This window comes from Gobius niger (genome assembly GCF_951799975.1).
Source record: "Gobius niger genome assembly, chromosome: 2".
Classification (NCBI taxonomy): Eukaryota; Metazoa; Chordata; class Actinopteri; order Gobiiformes; family Gobiidae; genus Gobius; species Gobius niger.
The window spans coordinates 2,882,084-2,910,075 of record NC_136853.1 but is presented as its reverse complement, the minus strand read 5'-3'; the positions used below and the strand labels follow the sequence as shown (position 1 = coordinate 2,910,075).

Genomic DNA, 27,992 nt, shown 5'->3' with positions numbered 1-27,992 from the left:
TTAGCCGGTGTCAGAGGTCGACTGCTCCTCCTGAACAAACAACAGGGTTTTCAGTGATTGTTTTCAGTAACCAGTTTGTTTTTAACTTACACTTTTCTCTTTCTTCTTCTTCTCTGAACACGTGAACCTTCTCAGACACTCCTCTCGAATCTGCTCAACACAAATGGAGACGTTGTGGTTAACGCTGACAGAGGTTCGTGTCCTCAGTGATGAAGTGCGGTCACCTCTTTGTTGAGCACACAGTGGACGATGTAGAGGAAGGTTCCCTGCTGTGAGTTCAGCACGATGAACAGGATCTGGAAGAAGAGGTTTGTCTGGAACAGGCCCAGGATCCAGGTGCAGCCCAGGATCACAAACTGAGCCACGATCTTGAACAACACCAGCCTGAGAAACAAAGAGTCTGAGAGGGACACTCATGTGGAGCCTGAAAACAGACTGAGCATCTGATTCTGGGGGCTTCAGCTTTAATATTTCACGTTTTATCATTTGAAAATATGTCCCTTAAGAATCAAATAGTGACAAAGAAATGCAGGTGAAGATCTGGACTGGGACACCTGCCTGATGAACACACGGCTCAGAGTCGATCATGTGGGATTATGGGCTTTACAAATGTGGAGGACAGTTTCTGGGTTTGAACAATGACGCGAGTGTTATCAGGAAGTACAGAACGAGGCGCTGATGCCGCAGAAGAAGAAACAGCTCCATTTCACAGTTTCACAGCAGTTAATGTAGTGAAATACGACTCCAGGTCTGTCTTTGACGAGGAACAACATGGTTTAAGAAAGTCGACTGTGCAGGACACGTCCACTTTAATGTCCCGTATGAAATGATTAACCCAAACTGACTTTGTTTCTTTGGAGTCAGAGGCGCCGCTCCTCATGTTGGCCAGGGTGGTCCTCAAGCTCCACAAAGTCGCACCAAACAACAAGAAGTTCAGCTGAAAGCAAAGACATTATTCACAAAGTGGGAGGACATATTTGACTAGGTTTGACTCTTCAAAAACAACTCCTGGAAGGCGTTCTAGTTTCAGAAAGTTAAATTGTCGATTGATTAAGAGATGAACAGATGAATGATTTTCTTTATTTCATCAGATAAAGCGTTCTGAACTCACGGCGAGGATCACGATCACTGGTCCTGTTAAAGCCCAGTTGAAGTCGCGAGTCTGAGACAACCAGCAGCTGCAACAGAAACATTATTATTTATATCTACAGTGTTTACACATCCCACAGTTTGATGAACATCAGTCTTTTTAAAGACAGGCCCGATGTTTCTCTGTGGTCCAGTAGGGTTCACGTGACATCACAACATTCTCAAGAGCCAATGCTTTAAAACTGAGGCCGCTGAAACTTCCAAGGCAGTAACTATGGTAACTGTGAAAATACAGATTTTGAGTCTTATTAGTTTAGTCTTGTTGCCTATTTCTGTGTAATTCCTGTTCTTTGCCGTCTTTCACCTCATCATTCAGCTACAAATGTTAGAATGTAATGAACCTTTTACCACATGTATTTGTATTGTACTTTATGATCCTGTGGTACTTACACTTTGGCAGCAGTGGCTCCATATCCAGGGTGGTAGACCACTGCAGAAACCCCCACTATAACTAGAGGGACCCCGTAGCCGATGAGGAACAGAACCAGCAGAGGGAGCCCATCTCTCTCGATCACCTGCACCTTGTTGAGCCGGCGCACCAGCATGTAGAGCTGCACCGCCTCCAACAGCATCCACACAAAACTGGCCACCACCACGAAGTGCAGGATGCCCGCCATCGCCTTACACGCTCGCTGTGAACAGATTAACATGAGATGTGGACCGTTAAAGGACCTGGGCTCTCATTACAAGAAACTGTCCAAGAGACTCTGCCGATAAGAGTGCGTACAAGCAAAACCCAAACTTCAAGTACGGAGAAAAAAATTAGATTTATAAAACCCTCTGTACGAGCAGCACCACGTGATCTCCCCTTCACTGATTCCATCATCAGACCTTGGAAGCTCAGCATCCTGAACGTTTAGGATAAACTAAACGTTCAGGATTCCTGAGTAAAACCAAAGACAGTTCCACAAAGTAAAAAGCTTTTGAATCAGCGTACCTTGTCAGCCACATAAACATCATTGAACAGCAGCAGCAGGTGGGACAGGCCCAGGTTCACACACAGGTGCAGCCGTGCCGTGTTGTTGATTTTGGGGTTCCAGCTGCACAAGAGGAAGGTCAGAATAGCCAGAGCAAAGAAGAACAGTCCAATGATCACACAGATCCTGTTGAGCCAATCCAGGAAGTCACTTTGTGGAGGAGGCTGAGGAGAAACCACAAACAAACAGTTATGCTTTTCTACTGTATTAGACAATCGGTATTTACACTTTCCTGTTGGACAAACTTAGTTATAAATTAATGAATGTTTTGTGTGTTTGTAAATGTGCAGACGAGGGAATGATGGGCCTGCTGTCTTATACAGGAAGTCAGTGAACAGACCTCTCCAGTCTGCAGAATCAGGGCGAAGGTGGAGAGATGAGAGCAGCTGCACACGGTGTAGTTCTCGTTGGTGTGAGAGACCCAGCAGCCTTCCTCTGACCACTCCATGCTGTCGGCCTCTTCATCCTCATCACCTTCTCCGCTCAATAGCTCCATCAGCTGCTGTGTGGTGATGTTCCAGTACACGCAGTTCACCAAGCCCGACTCCGGCAGCGGCTGAGGGAGAAGACCCCGACACGACTTAGACACTTCTACAATAATCATCAATGAGTGTCCAGAGTCCCTGTACCTTCTTGTTGTGCATCACAGTGAAATTGACCGGTTCCGTGAGCTCAGTGTTGCTCATTTTGGGGAGCTCTGCCATGATCACATCTGACATCATCTCTGTCCTGTTTTCAGTCTCAAAGTACTGATGACTGAGGAGACTCTCCATGTCGTGAAGAACCAGGAAAGCAACAGCCGCAGAACCTGGGGATGGGTTAAACAATGGTTTACCAGTTATGCAGTCACTGTTCTTGCAAATCTATCTCAAAATAAACTTTAGTTCTATAATAAACGCCTCTTGCCTCCGCGACCAGGACCCAAACAAGCAGAAGAAAATGGATTCATGGATATATAATAATTGCAGACTTATTTTGATATTTAAGCCAGATATCTCGATATGGATGGATGGATGGATGGGTGGGTGGATGGATGGATGGATGGATGGATGGATGGATGGATGGATGGATGGATGGATGCGTGGATGGATGGGTGGATGGATGGGTGGATGGATGGGTGGATGGGTGGATGGATGGATGGATGGGTGGATGGATGGATGGATGGATGGATGGATGGATGGATGGTGGGTGGATGGGTGGATGGATGGATGGATGGGTGGATGGGTGGATGGATGGATGGATGGATGGGTGGGTGGGTGGGTGGATGGATGGATGGATGGATGGATGGATGGATGGATGGATGGATGGATGGATGGGTAATCAATCATCATTCCACCTTTATATCAGCAGCTGCTGAACCAAAGTGCTTTCCATCCTATATGAGAGTTTGGCTCCTGTAAGTGCAGTCTCCTGTTGTGTTTACCCCAGGGCAGCTCTGGCAACAACAGCTGCTTATCAGATCATTGTCAACACAGGCTTGAAAAGCTCAAAACAAGTGTAAGACATTATCATTATGAAATGTTACATGTAAAATAGTCATGATTCTACCTTTATGGCACTTGTAACTCGGGGCAAATGTAAAACTGATTAAAGATACAGCATTAGGATTCCCTCTGCAAATACTTCAGTAAATTCAAGCTCAATGTAAGAACTTACCATTGTTGTTTCTGCCCAAACTCTTCAAATTGATTTCCATCAAGTTTCCATTGGCAGAGAGTGAAATGCTGCTTGATTTGTGAATTCCAGGTCCAAAGGCGTACAGAGTCATGTCTACAGCATTAAAACAATGAGAACCCCATTGAAAAAGTGTGCTGTAAAAGGTAAATGTGAGTCATTCTCACCCAGGGTCTTTGTGGTGACCCGTATTATGGTCTGGTTAAGATCAGGCGGCACCAACGTGATCATCAGAAGTTTGGTAATGTCCTGGATCAAACTGCCGCTCTCCCCGTCCCCTGCACTGCTCACTCGGACAGGGTCCACCCTGTGGCCCACACCTGCAACCTCCTGTGTGTGACGTGATAACAGGTCACTCAGAGCAGAGTCAGATATTCAAATGTTATGCTGTTACGTCTGTAGAACTTACCATGCACGCTGACAAACAGTTTGCAACCATCTGCAAAAGTAAAAGAAACAAAACATCATGAATAATCTTCCAAAATACATCATGTGTATTTGGATTTTCATGGAAGCAAATCTGTTCTGACCACATCTGGGAGAATGAGCCCTTTCGGGAGATTGTCTCTGAGTTGTAAGTCCACTCGCCGAAGGAAAGTCATTTCTGCAGTCTGACCCTGAGAAAATCGTCTATCATTAGAAAATACAAACAAGTATAAAAAGGTTTTCTCTCGATCAAAAATGTGCAATAACCTGGCCATATAGAACTATTTAAAAAAATGTGAAGGTTTGTTTGTTCATTGGAAGATGGTTTTCATAGTCTGCCTTCAGTGGTGTTCGTGTTTCTTTGAGAATCAAAATGGAAGCAATTAGCCAACCTAATCATTGTTTAGTGAAGAAATGTATCTTTGAAGCAAACAGTTCAGCTTTTGTTATATGGAATATCATTACAAAGTGAAGGAATGTGAATTAAAACCCGAACAAGATAAAAAGCCTTCATGAAAACGATGGTCCAGTTTGATTAGGTGGATGTCTGGGAGAGATATGTAATGTACAGTGTTGGGGGAACACGCCGCTGTTTCACTGTTTCCATTCCACACATTGTACTGCGCTTTGTACATTTTGTTCTATTACCTGTGGTAGCGTCACAGCGCCACCCGCAGGCGTGGTAGATGACTCGCAGCAGTTTTACAGACATGACGGCTTCATGTGGACGCACACACTTACTGGCTCCGTGTTTACAAAGAAAGTTTTATCTTTGTGTGGATATAGTCTTAGTTGGTGAAAGTTGTGCTATTAAAGCTGTGAGAACCAAAACTGGTATCGGTTCAGTATCGGATATTGCGAGGACAGACATAAATAGACGATAAAAAGTCCGGTCCTTAGAGAGTTTGAATGGAAAACCTTTCACTGGCTTTTTCTTCAAACTCCTTTTGTCAAAGTTTGGAAAAACTTCAGAGCGATGTTGGAGGCGTTTGTGGCAGACCGCACTCACGTGTTTTGGGACTGTCCCAGATGAATATCGTCTAGGAGTTGTCATTCAGTTCGAATTCAAATTGAATGTTTTCTTATTAAAAGTACTTCTTTTCACAGCTAGGACAATGATCACAGTCTCCTGGCTTAAACCTCAGTCCCACTTTATTACTCAAGGGCAAAACGAACTACAAGAACTGACTTATTTATGGACTCTTGGCCTCAGTTCAAAGCTACACTTCAATCGTTATTGTATGAACACAAGGTGCACCTTCATTTGGCTCATTACTGGATATTTTTGGATTCGCTCACAAGAACCACAACCTCAGGTATGATGTATGAAAAGATATTTATTTTAGAACGTTGGCGTTGTCGTTTTGGGGCTTCAGATAGGGAAGCTCACGGGCTCTCGTCCCCAAAGAAGTCTAAGAGAGAAGCGTGGAATGAGCTTCCTGTAGATCGCCAAGGTTGTGGCGTGTGTAGACCTCGTATGCTGTGGATGACCAACGGACTAAGATCTTGATTAGGCGGTCGGGCACGCCTCGGCTGGCACCCACGTGAGGAAGCCTAGCCGAGCTGTGCACGAGGGAAGGCGTGGCAAACTCGGAGCAACGAAGAAAGCCGAAGAAAGCCAGCAAGAACATGGACTCGAGCGTGCGCGATATGTGCGGGGGCAGCACGTTAGAGCGGAGAGAAGCTAAGCATCGCCCAAGCAGGTCCGACGTGAGAGGGAGTTGGCGGCGGGTAGCTTGTGGAGCTTGCCGCTGTAAGCCTTTAAGGACCTGACTCACCTGGTAGACGATAGATGCCGAAAGAGGCATGCCGGTTAGTGCTTTAGCAAAGAAGCCGATTCCACTAAGGTATGCCTTAATCGTGCCAATGGAGAATGATTGATGAGAAAAAGCGTGGGAGACGAAACTTGTTAGAGTGAGGACGTCTAGGAGGGGAACGGCAACCCATAGTGCTCGTGGAAGGAGCGAAATTTAACCCCGGCGGTTCGATAAGCTGCCTGAGTCCGGGGTGCCAGACTATCGAGGATGGCGGACTGGGAAATCCGCAGAAGGTCGGCTAGGGCTGGTCACAAGACGAGGATCGTAGCTAAGAATGGTGGCACAGGAGTCGGAAGAGGCTCTGCATAGGGGGCCAGCATCCTGAAGGTCGGAAATGCAAAACGAGAGAGGGAGTCGGCTATGCTGTTGTGGTGACCCGGAACGTGCTTGGCTCTAAGGATAAACTGGTTAGATATGGAGTGCCAAACTAAGTGACGCAAGAACGGCATGATTCGCTAGGCCATGGAGCTGCGAACCATCTGCCCCGGTAGAAACCCCCAAAACCGGCTGAAGGGGCAGCGTCGGTATACAACCGGGACGTCGGCGGGACGGATATCATGTCCCGTGGAGTGAGGGAGACGACACGGCAAGGACCAGGAGATACGAAACGAAAGCGTGACCCTGGGGAATAATCCTTATGGCGAAATTCAAGTGACCTAAAAGGGACAAAAGCTGCCGCTTAGAACACGAGGGGCGACGAGGAAATTGCGCTGCAGGAGCGCGATGCGATCCCGCTTCTCGGTCGGAAGCGAAGCCTGGAACGCAACGGCATAGAGGGTAATGCCCAGGAAATCCAAGGAGGTGGAAGGACCCAGCGTCTTCTCCTCCGAAAGAGGGACGCCGAGCGAGGCGAACACGCGCTTGAGAACGGCCAGGTCTCGGGCCAGGGGGGAAGAGCTGGGCGAGACGAGCAGGAAATCGTCCAAGAGGTGAACCAAGAAGGGAACCCGGTGCTTGTTAAGAAGGATCCAGCAAAGCGCCTCAGACAGGCAGTCGAACAGCTTGGGGCTGCTTTTGCAGCCAAAGGTCTGAGACGACCGAGGCGAAGAAGGCAACATCTGGGACAACTGAGGCGAGGGAGGCAGCGTCTGGGAACCCGGCATACCCCAGGGGCGGGGCAGCCGCGGCGTAGGACGTGGAAGGAAGGGACTGGTAACTGGCCGAACCGGAGAGAGCCGGTATCCCGTAGCCTCCGAGGAAAGAGGGGCCAGCGAGCGCGGTGTAGGGGAACCCTGGCAAAACGGGAGAGGGCCCTAAGAGACCCGCGCCGTGTCCTGGAGGCGGAGCCGGCATCCGGGTGCCGGCAGGCCAAGCCTGCGCAGTGTGAAAAAGGGGGCGGGGCCTGCAACCCAGAGCCGAGGGGCAGGGCCTACGCTGTGGCGAGAAGGGACGGTGGCAGCGCGGTGGCAGCTGCAGTTGAGATGTCCGGCTGGACCGCTGGAACCGCGGCGGAAACCTGAGGCGGGGCCATAACAGCTGGGGTGGGCTTCCGCTAAAACGGGCGGGCCCCAAGCAACTAGAGGCGGGGCCGACGAGGCCAGAGGCGGGGCTGACGAGGGCGGAGGCGGGGCTGACGAGGGTGGAGGCGGGGCCGACGAGGCTTCCGCTGAAACGGCGGAGCCCTGCGACTGGAAGCGGGGCCGATGAGGGCAGAGACGGGGCCGATGAGGCTGACGAGGCCGGGCCAGGGCCAAAACTGCAGTGGGGGGGCTTCCTCTAAAATGGGCGGAGCCCAAGCGACTGGAGGCGGGGCCGACGAGGCCGGGGGCGGGGCCGACGAGGCCGGGTGCGGGGCCGACGAGGCCGTGGGCGGGGCCGACGAGTCCGGGGGCAGAGCCCAAGTGACTGGAGGCGGAGCCGACGAGGCCGGAGGCAGGGCCGACGAGGCTTTCGCTGAAACGGCGGAGCCCAAGTGATTGGAGGCGGGGCCGACGAGGCCGGGGGCGGAGCCCAAGTGACTGGAGGCGGGGCAGACGAGGCCGGGGGCGGAGTCCAAGTGACTGGAGGCAGGGCAGACGAGGCCGGAGGCAGGGCCGACGAGGCCAGGGGCGGGGCCGACGAGGCCAGGGGCGGGGCCGACGAGGCTGACGAGGCCGGGGCCAAAACGGCAGTGGGGGGCTGCCGCTAAAATGGGCGGAGCCCAAGCGACTGGAGGCGGGGCCGACGAGGCTTCCGCTGAAACGCCGGAATCCAAGCGACTGGAGGCGGGGCCGACGAGGCCAGGACTGTTGAGTACGAAGTCAAGTCCAGAGAAGCGGTTCCAACCGGTAGCCAGCTTGGAGAACCACTGGATGAACCGGCGGGGGCAGCATGCGTTAGATGCAACGGACTGACCTGGCAACCCGGTGCCGAGAAAGGAAACCGAAGGCCTGAGGCCTGTCGGAAAAGCGGGCTGGAAATTAGCCGAGGTATCTGGCAAACCCGGGGCAGGCAAAGGCCCGCGCCGTACCCGCCAGAATGGCCGAAAAGTGCAGAAGGTGGACCCAGCAGAGCCCAACCTTGAGACTAGAAAGAAGAAGAGGGGCAACCCGGTGCCTGAGGGAGATGCAAGAGGAATAGAGCCCGACGCAGTGCCAGGTGACGAGGCACGAGGGCCGAAAGTGAAAACAAGCTGTGAAACCATAGACAATTTCGTGGTGAAAGAGATAGGTGGAGAGATATCTGGCAACACGCGGCCTGTAGTTGCAGCGCCGGGGGCGCTGTTGACGTGGCTCCAGGAGGGAGCCGGCTGCGACCTGGAGAGAGGTCAACCCGGAAGTGGAAGCTCGGGAGCGGTGATCGCGAGGAGGCTGCTTGCTGGAGCCAAACAACAACCTAAACAGCGCGAGGCGGTCCGCAGCGCTCTCTGCAATCCCGCCACCGTGGTCTTGGCGCATCGCGCTTTTGACCGAGTACGAGGAGAGCTCCGAGTCGGCGGAGAGCGGCGGCTAGGCTGGCGGCTAGCCCCGGAGCTAACCCTGGAGCTTTCGCTAGAAGGAGGGGAGCCGTCATGCTGGCCTGGATGAGTGCGGCGGGGAGAACGTGCGGGAGACCTGGGAGGAACAGATTGCGGCGTGGCGGGGCGAGACGAGCCACGCCGAGGTGGAGAAGGACAGAAACGACTCCTCCGGGCAGGCCGACGCTTGCCAGTAACCGGTGTCGGCGGGACCGAGTCCGGAGCGGCGCTCCCCACGGGGGAAAAAACTGGGTATCCGGGACTGGCTGTAAGAATTCGTCGTCCGACGGGTTGAGGGAGAGTTGATCCATACCGTGCGGAGGGGACAGCACCTGGGACTCAAACCGGAAACGGAACAGAGACGGGAAGGAAGCTAGACGGCCGGAAACTTCGAACGAGAGGACGAGGTTAGTAGTCGGGGGGCTTAAATAGGCCGGCGGGCGGAAGAGGCGTATAGGAGGTGTGGTCCGGCTCTCGAACCTAGATAAATATAAATACTTATCTCCATTATTATTCTACAGTTGTGTGACTTGCAGTGAAGATGTCAAATAAATGAGGTTATTCATCTTTTATATTCGAGTTTGTTGCCCCAGATAATTGTCATACTTTTGTAATGCTTACCTCTGGAGGGACGATCTCATCCAAAATGTCAGGAATAGCTAAAGAACAATGTAAAACAGCGTTATGTATGGATCAGCACATTTGTATGAAAATGACATGGTACCTCTACAGTCTGTTACACCCATGGTCCACAGCACTCCAGTGTTAGGGTAAGATCCTTCGAGGCAGGAGCAGTGAAATAGTCCTGGGACATTCGTGCAAACACCCAGAAAACCACATATATCTGGAGTTTCACTGCATTCATCGATATCTAAAAAAAAAACAGACAAAGTTCATAAAGGTTTACTGGCGAGTTTCCCTTTCAATCAATTTGTACATTTTTGAGTATGCCTTGAATAGATGCTGCATTTTAACAGTCAAATTGCCTGTATAGAAATAGACGGTGATGCATCATACACAGGGGGCGTGGCCTAGCAGAGGGGGAAGAAAACCGCTGAGGGGAACAGCAGCTTTTCTCTATTTTAGCTGTTTTCTGCCGGACGATGAACATGGTAATCACACGTTACTAAAGTCACGCCAAAACCGGGTCCATGTGAATGTTTTTCTCGGCAAATTGTTCTGTTGAAGTGAAAGACGGAACTCGTTAGCAAACGTAGCATGAAGCTAACGTTAGCTTCACTAGCTCCCTAGTTAGCATCATCCAAGTATTTATGGGCCCATTTTGCTCCTCGCTGTGTCCTTGTATTTTTTTTTTAGTGGAAAAGTATACTCATAATTGACCTTTCGCAAAACCCCGCCCCAAAACAGAAATTGTCCAATCAGACATCCTAGCAACCGTTTCTATGAAGCTAGGTCCGTCATGCCGCAGACCTCTAATGCAAAACAATGGGACACACCAGCAATGAGCACTGAGCAGATGCTTTTTTTTATGCTAACCACCAAAAACCCACCAGACAAAGAAGAAGAAGCAAAATCATCTGCCTGTGGAGGATGTAAATCGGACACTAGGGACCACAAGAGTGAGTCTGGGGGAGTGGAGTTACTTTCCTTCCCAATGTGAAAACACAACCAGGACACTGCAATGGATCAAACAATGTGGACGGCCTACGCCCAGATAAATGTCTCCAAATAAACAAGCATACGTCTGCTCTAAGGTAAGACTACGGCCTAGCCGCTAGGCTAACACCTTAGCATGCTAACATCTAGCTACTGGCAGTCACATAACGTTACACAAACTGGCACTGGAGCTGAACTTTAACTGTAGCGGTGACTTTTACAAGCCGACAGCCTCACGTTTGTTTTTGTCTCCATTAATGATAAAAGTTCTGTGTATTTTGTCTCGGTCCTGATAACTGGCTGTAGCTGATTGTCCCTGTGGCACCTGTAGGCTTAGCTAGCGTTAGCTAACTTTAGTGCAGGAGAAATGTTCCTATTTTTAAAAATACTAGAAAAAGTCAGAGGGTTCTTACCGGGCAGTGTAAGAGCACGACTGGTCCTCACGGCAGTGCTGTTGCATTTAAGGAGGAGAACATGAGGTTTCTTTGACAACAGATATCGTGACCTTTTGCCTCGATCTGGAGGATATCGCGGTGGTATTGCTCCAAAAAAGGTCACTGACACTCATGGCAGTCTGTGGCACTGATCGTGTTTCACCATTTGTTTGTCGGGTGTAGCAACAGTAACTAAGGGGGGCGGGGCTCAGCGAAAGGTCATTTAGGGATTGGTATCAAATCGATCTATCAATGGTTTTGTAAAGCCCAATATCATAACAACAGGATCCTCAAATAAGGATTTAAAAATACTCTTCATCGATCCGGTGCTTTAACAACGCTGTTATCAGTACTTTAAAAAAAAAAAAAAACTTAAAAAAATAGCCTGGATTTAGTTTTTTTTGCTCTACATTTGGACCACATTTATTTCCAATTATTCCAAACATTTAATATGTAGGAGGTAAATTACGTGAGCTCGTTCACAGTGGTGTGTGGCAGTTTGTGGACGAATACACCCCCCTATAGTTGGGTATTCAGGGCAGTCCCAGAGGGGAACCTATTGTACATATTTTTAGTGGAAGGGAAACCGGAGTTCCCAGAGGAAGCCTACGCAGACACGGGGAGAACATGCAAACTCCACACAGAAAGGCTCCGTCCAGGTGGGACTCGAACCTGGGACCTTCTAGCTGAGAAGCACGAGCGCTAATCGCCCGGTATTTGTGAATGAAGAAGAGTGGGCGTGGCTTGTCGGTTCAATTCAAATTAGCTACGTTTGGCTTTTTAAAGCTTTAGTAGCTGGTTAAGAGAATTACAATTATTATTGTGTTTGATGTTGCGCTTAACAAATGTATAATTCATGTTTAGCACCCGCCTCACCGCACACGGCTGCAGAGGGAGACACGGCTGTATTGTTTTATCTCCTAAAACAATGCAGCCATTTTAATTTGTAAATTGTAAATGAATGTTTTCAGAAAGCCCAGCCAGAGTGCAGAGACTGTTGTTGTTTCACCTTGACATGGGTTGTTCGAGGCAGGGGGGGCGTTGTTGAAAGTGGAGAATCCCTCCTGACAGGAGCAGGTGTAGGTTCCAGGTTCGTTGGCGCAGACTGAATTCGGCACGCATATGGTGGTGTCCAAACACTCGTCTGTATCTGTAAAGGAGAATCACATGGGGATTTATCTTCACGGAGCCTGGATTTGTTCCTGTGCGTGGGTTTTCGGGCGGTTTTACCTCGACACGGAGGTTCGGTCCCGCCCGTCACATTTTCATAGCCTGTTGCGCACACGCAGACGAAACTCCCCACACTGTTGAGGCAGATCTCGTTGTCTCCGCAAACATCTCCCAGGCACTCATCCACATCTTTGTAGAAAACACAAGACGATGAGTGACTTATAGCAGGGGTAGGCAACGTCAGGCCCGGGGGCCAAATACGGCCCTCCAGCACAGAACCTCTGGCCCCCAATATGATTTTGAGAAATATTATTATGCAAATAAGGGATCAAATACCTGATAAAGTACTCTAAACATGTGAGGAATAGTGTCCTTTTATAGTGTATTTTTTAAATGTCCTTGCAGAACATCCCACTTGGTCATATATAATGTAAAACAGTGATTCTCAACTGGTGGGTCGGGACACAAAAGTGGGTCGCGAGCCTACAGGGAACTTTTTTTCAATATTTTCCATCTGAAACTACACGAAACACACTGGAGTCTGTTAAAATTAATATTGTTTTTTTTTTTTAAATCATAATTTCAGTCTTAACCCTCGTGCAGAGAGAGACACGGCTGCAGAGGGAGACACGACTGCAGAGGGAGACACGGCTGCAGAGAAGACACGACTGCAGAGGGAGACACGTCTGCAGAGACACGACTGCAGAGGGAGACACGACTGCAGAGGAAGGGAGACACGGCTGCAGAGACACGACTGCAGAGGGAGACACGACTGCAGAGGAGACACGACTGCAGAGGGAGACACGACTGCAGAGGGAGACACGGCTGCAGAGGGAGACACGACTGCAGAGGAGACACGACTGCAGAGGGAGACACGACTGCAGAGGGAGAAACGACTGCAGAGGAGACACGACTGCAGAGGAGACACGACTGCAGAGGAGACACGACTGCAGAGGGAGACACGACTGCAGAGGGAGACACGACTGCAGAGGGAGACACGACTGCAGAGGAGACACGGCTGCAGAGGGAGACACGACTGCAGAGGAGACACGGCTGCGGAGGGAGACACCACTGCAGAGGGAGACACGACTGCAGAGGAGACACAGCTGCAGAGGGAGACACGACTGCAGAGGAGACACGACTGCAGAGGAGACACGGCTGCAGAGGAGACACGGCTGCAGAGGAGACACGACTGCAGAGGAGACACGGCTGCAGAGGGAGACACGACTGCAGAGGAGACACGACTGCAGAGGAGACACGGCTGCAGAGGAGACACGACTGCAGAGGAGACACGGCTGCAGAGACACGGCTGCAGAGGAGAAACGGCTGCAGAGACACGGCTGCAGAGGGAGACACGACTGCAGAGGGAGACACGGCTGCAGAGGGAGACACGGCTGCAGAGAAACGACTGCAGAGACACGACTGCAGAGGGAGACACGACTGCAGAGGGAGACACGGCTGCAGAGGGAGACACGGCTGCAGAGACACAACTGCAGAGACACGACTGCAGAGGGAGACACGACTGCAGAGGGAGACACGGCTGCAGAGGGAGACACGACTGCAGAGGAGACACGGCTGCAGAGGGAGACACGACTGCAGAGGAAGACACAACTGCAGAGGAGACACGACTGCAGAGGAGACACGGCTGCAGAGGGAGACACGACTGCAGAGGAGACACGGCTGCAGAGGGAGACACGACTGCAGAGGAGACACGGCTGCAGAGGGAGACACGACTGCAGAGGAGACACGGCTGCAGAGGGAGACACGACTGCAGAGGAGACACGGCTGCGGAGGGAGACACGACTGCAGAGGGAGACACGACTACAGAGGAGACACAGCTGCAGAGGGAGACACGACTGCAGAGGAGACACGACTGCAGAGGAGACACGGCTGCAGAGGAGACACGGCTGCAGAGGAGACACGACTGCAGAGGAGACACGACTGCAGAGGAGACACGGCTGCAGAGGGAGACACGGCTGCAGAGACACGGCTGCAGAGGAGAAACGGCTGCAGAGACACGGCTGCAGAGGAGACACGGCTGCAGAGCCACGTCTGCAGAGGAGACACGGCTGCAGAGGAGACACGGCTGCAGAGGAGACACGGCTGCAGAGGGAGACACGACTGCAGAGGGAGACACGACTGCAGAGGGAGACACGGCTGCAGAGACACGGCTGCAGAGGAGACACGACTGCAGAGGAGACACGACTGCAGAGGAGACACGACTGCGGAGGGAGACACGACTGCAGAGGGAGACACGGCTGCAGAGGGAGAAACGACTGCAGAGGGAGACACGACTGCAGAGGGAGACACGACTGCAGAGGGAGACACGGCTGCAGAGGAGACACGACTGCAGAGGAGACACGACTGCAGAGGGAGACACGACTGCAGAGGGAGACACGACTGCAGAGGAGACATGACTGCAGAAGAGTCACGGCTGCAGAGGAGACATGACTGCAGAGGAGACACGACTGCAGAGGGAGACACGACTGCAGAGGGAGACACGACTGCAGAGGAGACACGGCTGCAGAGGGAGACACGACTGCAGAGGGAGACACGACTGCAGAGGGAGACAAGACTTCAGAGGGAAACACGACTGCAGAGGAGACACGACTGCAGAGGAGACATGACTGCAGAGGGAGACACGACTGCAGAGGGAGACAAGACTTCAGAGGGAAACACGACTGCAGAGGAGACACGACTGCAGAGGAGAAACGACTGCAGAGGGAGACACGACTGCAGAGGGAGACACGACTGCAGAGGGAGACACGACTGCAGAGGGAGACACGACTACAAAGGAGACACGACTGCAGAGGAGACATGACTGCAGAGACACGACTGCAGAGGAGACACGACTGCAGAGGGAGACACGACTGCAGAGGGAGACACGACTACAGAGGAGACACGGCTGCAGAGGAGACACGACTGCAGAGGGAGACACGACCGCAGAGGAGACACGACTGCAGAGGGAGACACGACTGCAGAGGGAGACACGGCTGCAGAGGGAGACACGGCTGCAGAGGAAGACACGGCTGCAGAGGGAGACACGACTGCAGAGGGAGACACGACTGCAGAGGGAGACATGGCTGCAGAGGGAGACACGGCTGCAGAGGAGACACGGCTGCAGAGGAGACACGACTGCAGAGGGAGACACGACTGCAGAGGGAGACATGGCTGCAGAGGGAGACACGGCTGCAGAGGAGACACGACTGCAGAGGGAGACACGACTGCAGAGGGACACACGACTGCAGAGGGAGACATGGCTGCAGAGGGAGACACGGCTGCAGAGGAGACACGGCTGCAGAGGGAGACACGACTGCAGAGGGAGACACGACTGCAGAGGAGACACGACTGCAGAGGGAGACACGGCTGCAGAGGGAGACACGACTGCAGAGGAGACACGACTGCAGAGGAGACACGACTGCAGAGGGAGACACGACTGCAGAGGGAGACACGACTGCAGAGGGAGACACGACTGCAGAGGGAGACACAGCTGCAGAGGGAGACACGACTGCAGAGGGAGACACGACTGCAGAGGGAGACATGACTGCAGAGGGAGACACGACTGCAGAGGGAGACACGACTGCAGAGGGAGACACGACTGCAGAGGGAGACACGACTGCAGAGGGAGACACGACTGCAGAGGGAGACACGACTGCAGAGGGAGACACGACTGCAGAGGGAGACACAGCTGCAGAGGAGACACGACTGCAGAGGAGACACGACTGCAGAGGAGACACGGCTGCAGAGACACAACCGCAGAGGAGACACGACCGCAGAGGGAGACACGGCTGCAGAGGGAGACACGACTGCAGAGGGAGACACGACTGCAGAGGAGACACGGCTGCAGAGGGAGACACAGCTGTAGAGGGAGACACGACTGCAGAGGGAGACACGACTGCAGAGGGAGACATGACTGCAGAGGAGACACGAATGCGGAGGAGACACGGCTGCAGAGGGAGACACGACTGCAGAGGGAGACACGACTGCAGAGGGAGACACGACTGCAGAGGAGACACGACTGCAGAGGAGACACGGCTGCAGAGACACGACCGCAGAGGAGACACGACCGCAGAGGGAGACACGACTGCAGAGGGAGACACGACTGCAGAGGAGACACGGCTGCAGAGGGAGACACGACTGCAGAGGGAGATACGACTGCAGAGGGAGACACGACTGCAGAGGGAGACACAGCTACAGAGGGAGACACGGCTGCAGAGGGAGATACGACTGCAGAGGGAGACATGACTGCAGAGGGAGACACGACTGCAGAGGGAGATACGACTGCAGAGGGAGACACGACTGCAGAGGGAGACACAGCTACAGAGGGAGACACGGCTGCAGAGGGAGACACGACTGCAGAGGGAGACACGACTGCAGAGGGAGACACTACTGCAGAGGGAGACACGACCGCAGAGGCTGCAGAGGGAGACACGACTGCAGAGGGAGAGACGACCGCAGAGTGAGAGACGACTGCAGAGGAGACACGGCTGCAGAGGGAGACACGACTGCAGAGGGAGACACGACCGCAGAGGAGACACGACCGCAGAGGGAGACACGGCTGCAGAGGGAGACACGACTGCAGAGGGAGACACGGCTACAGAGGGAGACACGACTGCAGAGGGAAACACGACTGCAGAGGGAGACACGACTGCAGAGGAGACACGACTGCAGAGGGAGACACGACTGCAGAGGGAGACACGGCTACAGAGGGAGACACGACTGCAGAGGAGACACGACTGCAGAGGAGACACGGCTGCAGAGGGAGACACGACTGCAGAGGGAGACACGACTGCAGAGGAGACACGACTGCAGAGGAGACACGACTGCAGAGGGAGACACGGCTGCAGAGGGAGACACGACTGCAGAGGGAGACACGACTGCAGAGACACGACTGCAGAGGGAGACACGACTGCAGAGGAGACACGACTGCAGAGGGAGACACGACTGCAGAGGGAGACACGACTGCAGAGGGAGACACGACTGCAGAGGGAGACACGACTGCAGAGACACGACTGCAGAGGGAGACACGACTGCAGAGGAGACACGACTGCAGAGGAGACACGACTGCAGAGGGAGACACGACTGCAGAGGGAGACACGACTGCAGAGGGAGACACGACTGCAGAGGAGACACGACTGCAGAGGAGACACGACTGCAGAGGAGACACGACTGCAGAGGAGACACGACTGCAGAGGAGACACGACTGCAGAGGGAGACACGACTGCAGAGGACACACGACTGCAGAGGGAGACACGACTGCAGAGGGAGACACGACTGCAGAGGAGACACGACTGCAGAGGGAGACACGACTGCAGAGGGAGACACGACTGCAGAGGGAGACACGACTGCAGAGGGAGACACGACTGCAGAGGGAGACACGACTGCAGAGGGAGACACGACTGCAGAGAAGACACGAATGCGGAGGAGACACGGCTGCAGAGGGAGACACGACTGCAGAGGGAGACACGACTGCAGAAGGAGACACGACTGCAGAGGGAGACACGACTGCAGAGGAGACACGGCTGCAGAGGAGACACGGCTGCAGAGGGAGACACGACTGCAGAGGAGACACGACCGCAGAGGGAGACACAGCTGCAGAGGAGACACGACTGCAGAGGGAGACACGGCTGCAGAGGGAGACACGGCTGCAGAGGAGACACGACTGCAGAGGGAGACACGGCTGCAGAGGGAGACACGACTGCAGAGGAGACACGACTGCAGAGGAGACACGACTGCAGAGGAGACACGACTGCAGAGGGAGACACGGCTGCAGAGGAGACACGACTGCAGAGGAGACACGACTGCAGAGGGAGACACGACTGCAGAGGAGACACGACTGCAGAGGAGACACGACTGCAGAGGGAGACACGACTGCAGAGGGAGACACGGCTGCAGAGGGAGACACGGCTGCAGAGGGAGACACGACTGCAGAGGGAGACACGACTGCAGAGGAGACACGACTGCAGAGGAGACACGACTGCAGAGGGAGACACGGCTGCAGAGGAGACACGACTGCAGAGGGAGACACGGCTGCAGAGGGAGACACGACTGCAGAGGAGACACGACTGCAGAGGAGACACGACTGCAGAGGAGACACGACTGCAGAGGGAGACACGGCTGCAGAGGAGACACGACTGCAGAGGAGACACGACTGCAGAGGGAGACACGACTGCAGAGGAGACACGACTGCAGAGGAGACACGACTGCAGAGGGAGACACGACTGCAGAGGGAGACACGACTGCAGAGGGAGATACGACTGCAGAGGAGACACGACTGCAGAGGGAGACACGACCGCAGAGGCTGCAGAGGGAGACACGACTGCAGAGGGAGAGACGACCGCAGAGTGAGAGACGACTGCAGAGGAGACACGGCTGCAGAGGGAGACACGACTGCAGAGGGAGACACGACTGCAGAGGGAGACACGACCGCAGAGGAGACACGACCGCAGAGGGAGACACGGCTGCAGAGGGAGACACGACTGCAGAGGGAGACACGGCTACAGAGGGAGACACGACTGCAGAGGGAAACACGACTGCAGAGGGAGACACGACTGCAGAGGAGACACGACTGCAGAGGGAGACACGACTGCAGAGGGAGACACGGCTACAGAGGGAGACACGACTGCAGAGGAGACACGACTGCAGAGGAGACACGACTGCAGAGGAGACACGGCTGCAGAGGGAGACACGGCTACAGAGGGAGACACGACTGCAGAGGAGACACGACTGCAGAGGGAGACACGACTGCAGAGGGAGACACGACTGCAGAGGGAGACACGACTGCAGAGGGGACACGACTGCAGAGGAAGGGAGACACGACTGCAGAGGGAGACACGACTGCAGAGGGAGACACGACTGCAGAGGGAGACACGACTGCAGAGGGAGACACGACTGCAGAGGGGACACGACTGCAGAGGAGACACGACTGCAGAGGGAGACACGGCTGCAGAGGAGACACGGCTGCAGAGGGAGACACGACTGCAGAGGAGACACGACTGCAGAGGGAGACACGACTGCAGAGGGAGACACGACTGCAGAGGGAGACACGACTGCAGAGGCGACACGACTGCAGAGGAGACACGACTGCAGAGGGAGACACGGCTGCAGAGGAGACACGGCTGCAGAGGAGACACGACTGCAGAGGGAGACACGACTGCAGAGGAGACACCACTGCAGAGGAGACACGGCTGCAGAGACACGACTGCAGAGACACGACTGCAGAGGGAGACACGACTGCAGAGGGAGACACGGCTGCAGAGGGAGACACGACTGCAGAGGAGACACCACTGCAGAGGAGACACGGCTGCAGAGACACGACTGCAGAGACACGACTGCAGAGGGAGACACGACTGCAGAGGGAGACACGGCTGCAGAGGGAGACACGGCTGCAGAGGAGACACGGCTGCAGAGACACGACTGCAGAGACACGACTGCAGAGGGAGACACGACTGCAGAGGGAGACACGGCTGCAGAGGGAGACACGGCTGCAGAGGGAGACACGGCTGCAGAGGGAGACACGACTGCAGAGGGAGACACGGCTGCAGAGGAGACACGACTGCAGAGGAGACACGACTGCAGAGGGAGACACGACTGCAGAGGGAGACACGACTGCAGAAGAGACACGGCTGCAGAGGGAGACACGACTGCAGAGGGAGACACGACTGCAGAGACACGACTGCAGAGGGAGACACGACTGCAGAGGGAGACACGACTGCAGAGGGAGACACGACTGCAGAGGAGACACGACTGCAGAGGGAGACACGACTGCAGAGGGAGACACGACTGCAGAGGGAGACACGACTGCAGAGGGAGACACGACTGCAGAGGGAGACACGACTGCAGAGGGAGACACGGCTGCAGAGGGAGACACGACTGCAGAGGGAGACACGACTGCAGAGGGAGACACGGCTGCAGAGACACGACTGCAGAGGGAGACACGACTGCAGAGGGAGACACGAATGCAGAGACACGACTGCAGAGGGAGACACGACTGCAGAGGGAGACACGGCTGCAGAGGGAGACACGGCTGCAGAGGAGACACGACTGCAGAGGGAGACACGGCTGCAGAGGTAGACACGACTGCAGAGGAGACACGGCTGCAGAGGGAGACACGACTGCAGAAGGAGACACGGCTGCAGAGGAGACACGGCTGCAGAGGAGACACGACTGCAGAGGAGACACGGCTGCAGAGGAGACACGGCTGCAGAGGAGACACGACTGCAGAGACACGACTGCAGAGACACGACTGCAGAGGGAGACACGACTGCAGAGGGAGACACGGCTGCAGAGGGAGACACGGCTGCAGAGGGAGACACGGCTGCAGAGGGAGACACGGCTGCAGAGGAGACACGACTGCAGAGGAGACACGACTGCAGAGGGAGACACGACTGCAGAGGGAGACACGACTGCAGAGGAGACACGGCTGCAGAGGGAGACACGACTGCAGAGGGAGACACAACTGCAGAGACACGACTGCAGAGGGAGACACGACTGCAGAGGGAGACATGACTGCAGAGGGAGACACGACTGCAGAGGGAGACACGGCTGCAGAGGGAGACACGGCTGCAGAGGGAGACACGACTGCAGAGGGAGACACGACTGCAGAGGAGACACGGCTGCAGAGGAGACACGGCTGCAGAGGGAGACACGACTGCAGAGGGAGACACGACTGCAGAGGAGACACGACTGCAGAGGAGACACCGTTGCAGAGGAGACACGGCTGCAGAGGAGACACGGCTGCAGAGGAGACACGGCTGCAGAGGAGACACGACTGCAGAGGAGACACGGCTGCAGAGGGAGACACGACTGCAGAGGAGACACGACTGCAGAGGGAGACACGACTGCAGAGGAGACACGACTGCAGAGGGAGACACGACTGCAGAGGGAGACACGACTGCAGAGGAGACACGACTGCAGAGGGAGACACGACTGCAGAGGGAGACACGGCTGCAGAGGGAGACACGACTGCAGAGGAGACACGGCTGCAGAGGAGACACGGCTGCAGAGGAGACACGGCTGCAGAGGAGACACGGCTGCAGAGGAGACACGGCTGCAGAGGGAGACATGACTGCAGAGGGAGACACGACTGCAGAGGGAGACACGACTGCAGAGGAGACACGGCTGCAGAGGGAGACACGGCTGCAGAGGAGACACGGCTGCAGAGGAGACACGGCTGCAGAGGAGACACGACTGCAGAGGGAGACACGGCTGCAGAGGGAGACATGGCTGCAGAGGGAGACACGACTGCAGAGGGAGACACGACTGCAGAGGAGACACGGCTGCAGAGGGAGACACGGCTGCAGAGGAGACACGGCTGCAGAGGAGACACGGCTGCAGAGGAGACACGACTGCAGAGGGAGACATGGCTGCAGAGGGAGACACGGCTGCAGAGGGAGACACGACTGCAGAGGAGACATGGCTGCAGAGGGAGACACGACTGCAGAGGGAGACACGGCTGCAGAGGGAGACACGACTGCAGAGGAGACACGACTGCAGAGGAGACATGGCTGCAGAGGGAGACACGGCTGCAGAGGGAGACACGACTGCAGAGAGAGACACGGCTGCAGAGGGAGACACGGCTGCAGAGGGAGACACGGCGCGGTGATGGTCTGACACCGTGCGCTCTCGTACGTCTCATGGGGATGAACAGATTTGATGCAGGGAATGCATCCATGAGAGGAAAGAGCCTTTTTCGTGATTATTTGAGCACTGTCTTCTTAACGCGACAACGCAGACCGTTAAGGCTGGAGCTGACCGGCACACGTGGCCCCAGGGCCGTTATGATACCGGGTTTAAGCACCATCTCTATTCATATTTCAGCGTTTGTTAAAGTAATGGTGGAGAAATGGAGAAAGTTCAGTTTTTTCTCTTTGTTTTCCCTTTGGCTGCTTCAAAAATGATGGGCCATTCCAACATGGCGTCTCTATCTGATTATAGTTTGTCATTAATGATTACAAACCTGTCCTGGTATTTTTTAACCTATGCCAGTAAACTCAAAGCAAGCGTGTGTGTAACGCTCTCACCGCTGCAGGGGTTGGCATTGCTGGCGATCACGGCTGGTGTAAGCCGCCGATACCCCGGGGTGCACGTGCAGATATAGGACCCCAGGGTGTTGTTGCAGGTGGCCTCTGGACCACAGACGTCAGGATCGTCCACACATTCTTCAACATCTGCGAGATCATACAGTCACATGAAACGTAAAGGTTTATTTTACTTACAACAAAACAGCGACTGCCAAGAGGAAGCTAGTTCTACACCACGCCCACAAAGCCATTTTCAGCCCATCATGTTGTAGCGCAGTGTTGTCACAATACTACATTTTCAAACTCAGAATTTAATACTGAATATAAAACTCAATTCTCGAAACCGATATCAATACTACTGCAAACATATAAAATCCCTTTCAAATATTCACTATATCTGCAGTAGGACCCTATAACCTTAACCATAATCCTAATGACCCTATAACCTTAACCCTAATCCTAATGACCCTATAACCTTAAAGGAATAGGTCACCGTTTTTACATACTGAGATATGTTCTTACCTAACCTTAGTCGAGTTAATATATACCCGTCTGGTCTTTGTCCGTGCGCTCTGTCAGGCAAACGGAGCACATACGCAGCCTCTCCCACATGTCATATAGCTCAAAAAAAGCTCACGATAGAAGCTACCAAGCTCTTCCACGTGTTCCCTATTTAAATAAAGTTACGTGAAGTGTTTTCATGTGAAGTATATTTACACAGAAATGTAACAGGACGATTTTATAAGCAGATAAAAAGGGGGACTATATTGTGAGGCGTAATGATACGAGGAGTAAAACGTCCGCGCAGTAACTCCTAAAGACTCCCCCGCTCACTTCCGTCAGTAGAAGCTGCGTGACTTGTAGAGCTGCAGAGAACAGTTGAAGAAGCGTGGATAACTTGTGAACGATGCCTTTTACGTGCATCGTGCCGGGCTGTGTTAACAAGCAGAAAGTATATAGTGTAGTAATGTTTCACAGATTTCCAACTCACCCCGGATGACGACACAGGACTCAGGACCTCGACCATGAGGTAGGAATGCACAGCACTTTCCGAAAATATATTTTCTACTTGTTGTAAAAGGCTCTGTACAAGTCACGCAGCTTCTATTGACGGAAGTGAGCGGGGGAAGTCTTTAGGAGTTACTGCGCGGACGTTTTGCTCCTCGTATCATTACGCCTCACAATATAGTACCCCTTTTTATCTGCTTATAAAATCGACATGTTACATTTCTGTGTAAATATACTTCGCATGAAAACACTTCATGTAACTTTATTTAAATAGGGAACACGTGGAAGAGCTTGGTAGCTTCTATCGTGAGCTTTTTTGGAGCTATATGACATGTGGGAGAGGCTGCGTATGTGCTCCGTTTGCGTGACAGAGCGCACGGACAAAGACCAGACGGGGATATTTTAACTGGTCTAAGGTTAGGTAAGAACATATCTCAGTATGTAAAAACGGTGGCCTATTCCTTTAACCCTAATCCTAATGACCGTAGCCTTGAGGGGTCCATGGATAATAGACAATGGACACACTCTGTTATTGTTCTCTTTTTATATTTGGTTGTATTTTGTGTATTGATTTTTGGCTGCAGCATCAAGACGAATTTCCCACATACGGGACAATAATCTTATTTATTTTATCTCCTGAAACAATGCAGCCATTTTAATTTGCAAATTGTAAATGAATGTTTTCAGAAAGCCCAGCCAGAGTGAGAGACTGTTGTTGTTTCACCTTGACATGGGTTGTTGGAGGCAGGGGGGGCGTTGTTGAAAGTGGAGAATCCCTCCTGACAGGAGCAGTTGTAGGTTCCAGGTTCGTTGGCGCAGACTGAATTCGGCACGCATATGGTGGTGTCCAAACACTCGTCTATATCTGTAAAGGAGAATCACATGGGGATTTATCTTCACGGAGCCTGGATTTGTTCCTGTGCGTGGGTTTTCGGGCGGTTTTACCTCGACACGGAGGTTCGGTCCCGCCCGTCACGTTTTCATAGCCTGTTGCGCACACGCAGACGAAACTCCCCACACTGTTGAGGCAGATCTCGTTGTCTCCGCAAACATCTCCCAGGCACTCATCCACATCTTTGTAGAAAACACAAGATGATGACTGACTTATAGCAGGGGTAGGCAACGTCAGGCCCGGGGGCCAAATACGGCCCTCCAGCACAGAACCTCTGGCCCCCAATATGATTTTGAGAAACATTATTATGCAAATAAGGGATCAAATACCTGTTAAAGTACTCTAAACATGTGAGGAATAGTGTCCTTTTATAGTGTATTTTTTAAATGTCTTTGCAGAACATCCCACTTGGTCATATATAATGTAAAACAGTGATTCTCAACTGGTGGGTCGGGACACTAAGTGGGTCGCGAGCCTACAGGGAACTTTTTTTCAATATTTTCCATCTGAGGGCGCACTCACACTTGACATCCGAACCGTGCCACTCTCCAGCTCGTTTGAGGAAAGGCCTGGATGCCCCGAACGGCCTGCGCTCACACTTACACAAACGAACCGAGCCGTGGCCGAGCACGAGGAGTTGTTTACAAGTGCACGTGAGCAGCAGCAGCGCAACATAATGCGGAAAAAAACAAACCTTAAACAGCTGCATGAAATAATGTCTACTATGAGCCCTGTCAAATCTCTTCACTCCACTTTTCTTTGCATTTTACTACAGTTTAACAAAAAGGGCTATGGTGAATATAACAGTCGATTTTAATAAAGCAGAGAAATAGAGAAGTGCGCGTCCCTCTGTCCCGCTCAGCTGAGGCGGGGGGTGGAGCAGCACCTGCCGCTCTGAGCCTTTCTTTGGAGTCATATACAGCCTTCAAAAAAGACTACGAGAACAGAAGATATGACGCTTAGTTTATGTCATTCATTGCTGCTTCGGCCACTGGTTAAACAGCTTTATGTTGGTGAACTCCTGGAAGTATAGACTATACTTCGTATACGCTACATTGCGACAAAGCACTTAACACGAACACGCACCGAAGTCACAAGCGATAAATGCACCCGCAGGTTTTATCTGTCCCACTAAAGCCTGCGGCTAAACCAGGTACAGCAGCAGAGAAGCTCGGACACAGGGCGGGAGATGCGCAGCCGCTCCCGTAAAGTCAGCCCGAGACATGCGTGAAGCGGCCAGGGGGTTGGGCGTGAGCGGTCGGGGAGACGAGCGGTATGTGGCCGGGGGTCCGGGGAGCCGCCCGGGAGCAAAGCGGTCGGGGCCGGGGAGACGAGAGCGAGGCAGCCGCTGCTCTGTTTGATAAATACAGCCTTTTCTCACTGTTTTACGTGACAAATGCAACCACCCACACAACCGCCGCTTGTATCCGTGCGTGTGCGCAAACACGAGCAACCGAGCCGCGCTCTGGCCCCCCTCCTCTAAGCGGGCCAAAGTCCGGAACCGAGTCCGACTCGGGCATGGATTGATTGTACTCACACTACACAAACGAACCGCGCAGAAGGGGCTTCCAGCGCTTGCGCGCGGTTCGGATGGACAAGTGTGAGTGCGCCCTGAAACTACACGAAACACACTGGAGTCTGTTAGAATTAATATTGTTGGGTTTTTTTATCATAATTTCAGTCGTGTGGCCCTTAATGTTGCACCCTTTCAAGACCCTATTGTCAAAAAATGTACACTCCAAAAGAGAGCCTTAAAATAACCATTCATTCATATTTTTTTCTGCTTCTTTTTACAAAAATCTTAAGCGGCTTTTGGGTCAATTTTATAGGCCGTGGGCTCCAGTGGCTTTCGGCCCCACGAGGGTCTATGTCTTGTTCAATAAAAACATGTGGTAAATACAATATTTCATATGACAAATTACAGTTTGACTTGGTGGTACTAAAGTGGTCTCGGAGCCGGACCACTTTAGTAACACTGATGTAAAACGTTGGCATTTGCACAAAATGGTTCTTTCTTTAGGCTACAAAGGTGAGGTTCGGCCCTTGGTGTTTTGGCTGTGATGAAAATCGTCCCTCTGTGACGTAAACTTGCCTCCCCCTGACTTATAGGCTGTTGTGTGAGTGTGTGGCGGTGACTGCACCTGTGCACGGGTTGTTTGATGCAGGCGGGTTTATACCGTCTGTTACAGTAAAGCCAGTGAGGCATTCACAGCTAAACCCTCCGTCATAGTTGGTGCAGTTAGCATTAGCAACACAGGGAGAAGTTGCACATTCGTCAATATCTGCAAACAGAGAAGCACAGATTTATCCGGGGATAGGGCTGATGCCAGTCTGGAATCGAGAAAGAAAGGTTTAGGTTCTCCTGGTATCAAAAAATAAAAGTATCGAAAACAGGCACCGAAAATAAATGTATAATCTTTATATTCAAGTTTTGATGCTTTTGATGCTCACCCACACAGTCGTAGTTGTTGAGAGTTGGGACAGAGGCCAGTTCAAATCCAGGTAAACATCCACATATCCCATGATATCCACAATACACACGTGGGCTGGTTCCACAAATGTTAGGTTTGCTGCAGTTGCTATGAACTACACGCACACAAATTTCAGTGACTGGAGAAAACGTCACATTAGCGAGTACGCTGAAGAGAATGGTCACTTCTTACCGGTTGTCCAGGAGAATTTGCCTGGAAGTAAAGTCTGGGGTGGATGGCTCAGTGGTCTGTAGACGAAGAACCCTTCGGGGCATTTCATTACTTCCAACTGAGTTTGCCATTGGCTACATACGCCGTCGTTGTTCACAAAAATCGTGAACAAACCGGATCCATGCATGTTGTAGTTATGAGTGGATACCAGAGCATGCTCACTGCCGCCGTGAAAACCACGATAGCAGACAAAGGAAAGGACGTCTCCGCCTTCACCCACGAAGCGCAGCCATGATCCAACCAGGCCAGAGTCGTCGAGGTAAGGTGGGACTGAGGGCAGCGAAACATGGCGCCGAGGTTCATTTATCGTAGTGTATGAAGTACAAGAACCTGCAGAGGAGCAGTGCATGATTATGTCCAAAACACATAGAAAGGTACGTATTAGTCAATGTCAACTTTATTTATAAAGCACATTTAAAAACAACCACAGTCGACTAAAGTGCTATAACTATGTAAAATAAACACAATGCACACTGGTCATATATAAAGTAGGCCCGCCTTAATGAACCCATAGACCCCGGGTGCGAGTGGTGCTTGTATTTGCGGGCTTGTATCTGCGGGCTTGTATCTGCGGGCTTGTATCTGAGGGCTTGTATCTGAGGGCTTGTATCTGCGGGCGCGTATCTGCGGGCTTGTATCTGAGGGCTTGTATCTGCAGGCGTGTATCTGAGTGCTTGTATCTGAGGGCGTGTATCTGAGGGCGTGTATCTGCGGGCGTGTATCTGTGGGCGTGTATCTGAGGGCTTGTATCTGAGGGCTTGTATCTGCGGGCGTGTATCTGCGGGCTTGTATCTGAGGGCTTGTATCTGCGGGCGTGTATCTGAGGGCTTGTATCTGAGGGCTTGTATCTGAGGGCTTGTATCTGAGGGCGTGTATCTGCGGGCGTGTATCTGTGGGCGTGTATCTGAGGGCTTGTATCTGAGGGCTTGTATCTGCGGGCGTGTTTCTGCGGGCTTGTATCTGAGGGCTTGTATCTGCGGGCGTGTTTCTGCGGGCGCGTGTCTGCGGGCGCGCATCTGCGGACGCGTATCTGCGGGCGTGTTTCTGCGGTCGCGTGTCTGCGGGCGTGTATCTGCGGGCGCGTATCTGCGGGCGCGTATCTGCGGGCGCGTATCTGCGGGCGTGTATCTGCAGCGGCTGCAGGTTTATAGTATAAAGCGGCATCGATA

General features: G+C 52.9%; 1 protein-coding gene across 1 annotated transcript; it reads right to left on the bottom strand.

The window, feature by feature from the left end:
- Positions 1 to 27,987, bottom strand: LOC306959974 (adhesion G protein-coupled receptor E1-like; the record flags this gene model as incomplete). Its single annotated transcript, XM_079552231.1, has 18 exons — positions 1 to 30; positions 91 to 150; positions 225 to 384; positions 846 to 937; positions 1,112 to 1,178; positions 1,540 to 1,781; positions 2,087 to 2,290; positions 2,467 to 2,682; positions 2,756 to 2,934; positions 3,783 to 3,896; positions 3,968 to 4,130; positions 4,210 to 4,239; positions 4,331 to 4,417; positions 9,600 to 9,637; positions 9,703 to 9,849; positions 22,222 to 22,368; positions 26,263 to 26,403; positions 27,750 to 27,987. 18 exons carry the CDS (start codon positions 27,985 to 27,987, stop codon positions 1 to 3), a joined length of 2,355 nt encoding a protein of 784 aa, XP_079408357.1.
- Between the last annotated feature and the right edge of the window lie 5 nt (positions 27,988 to 27,992).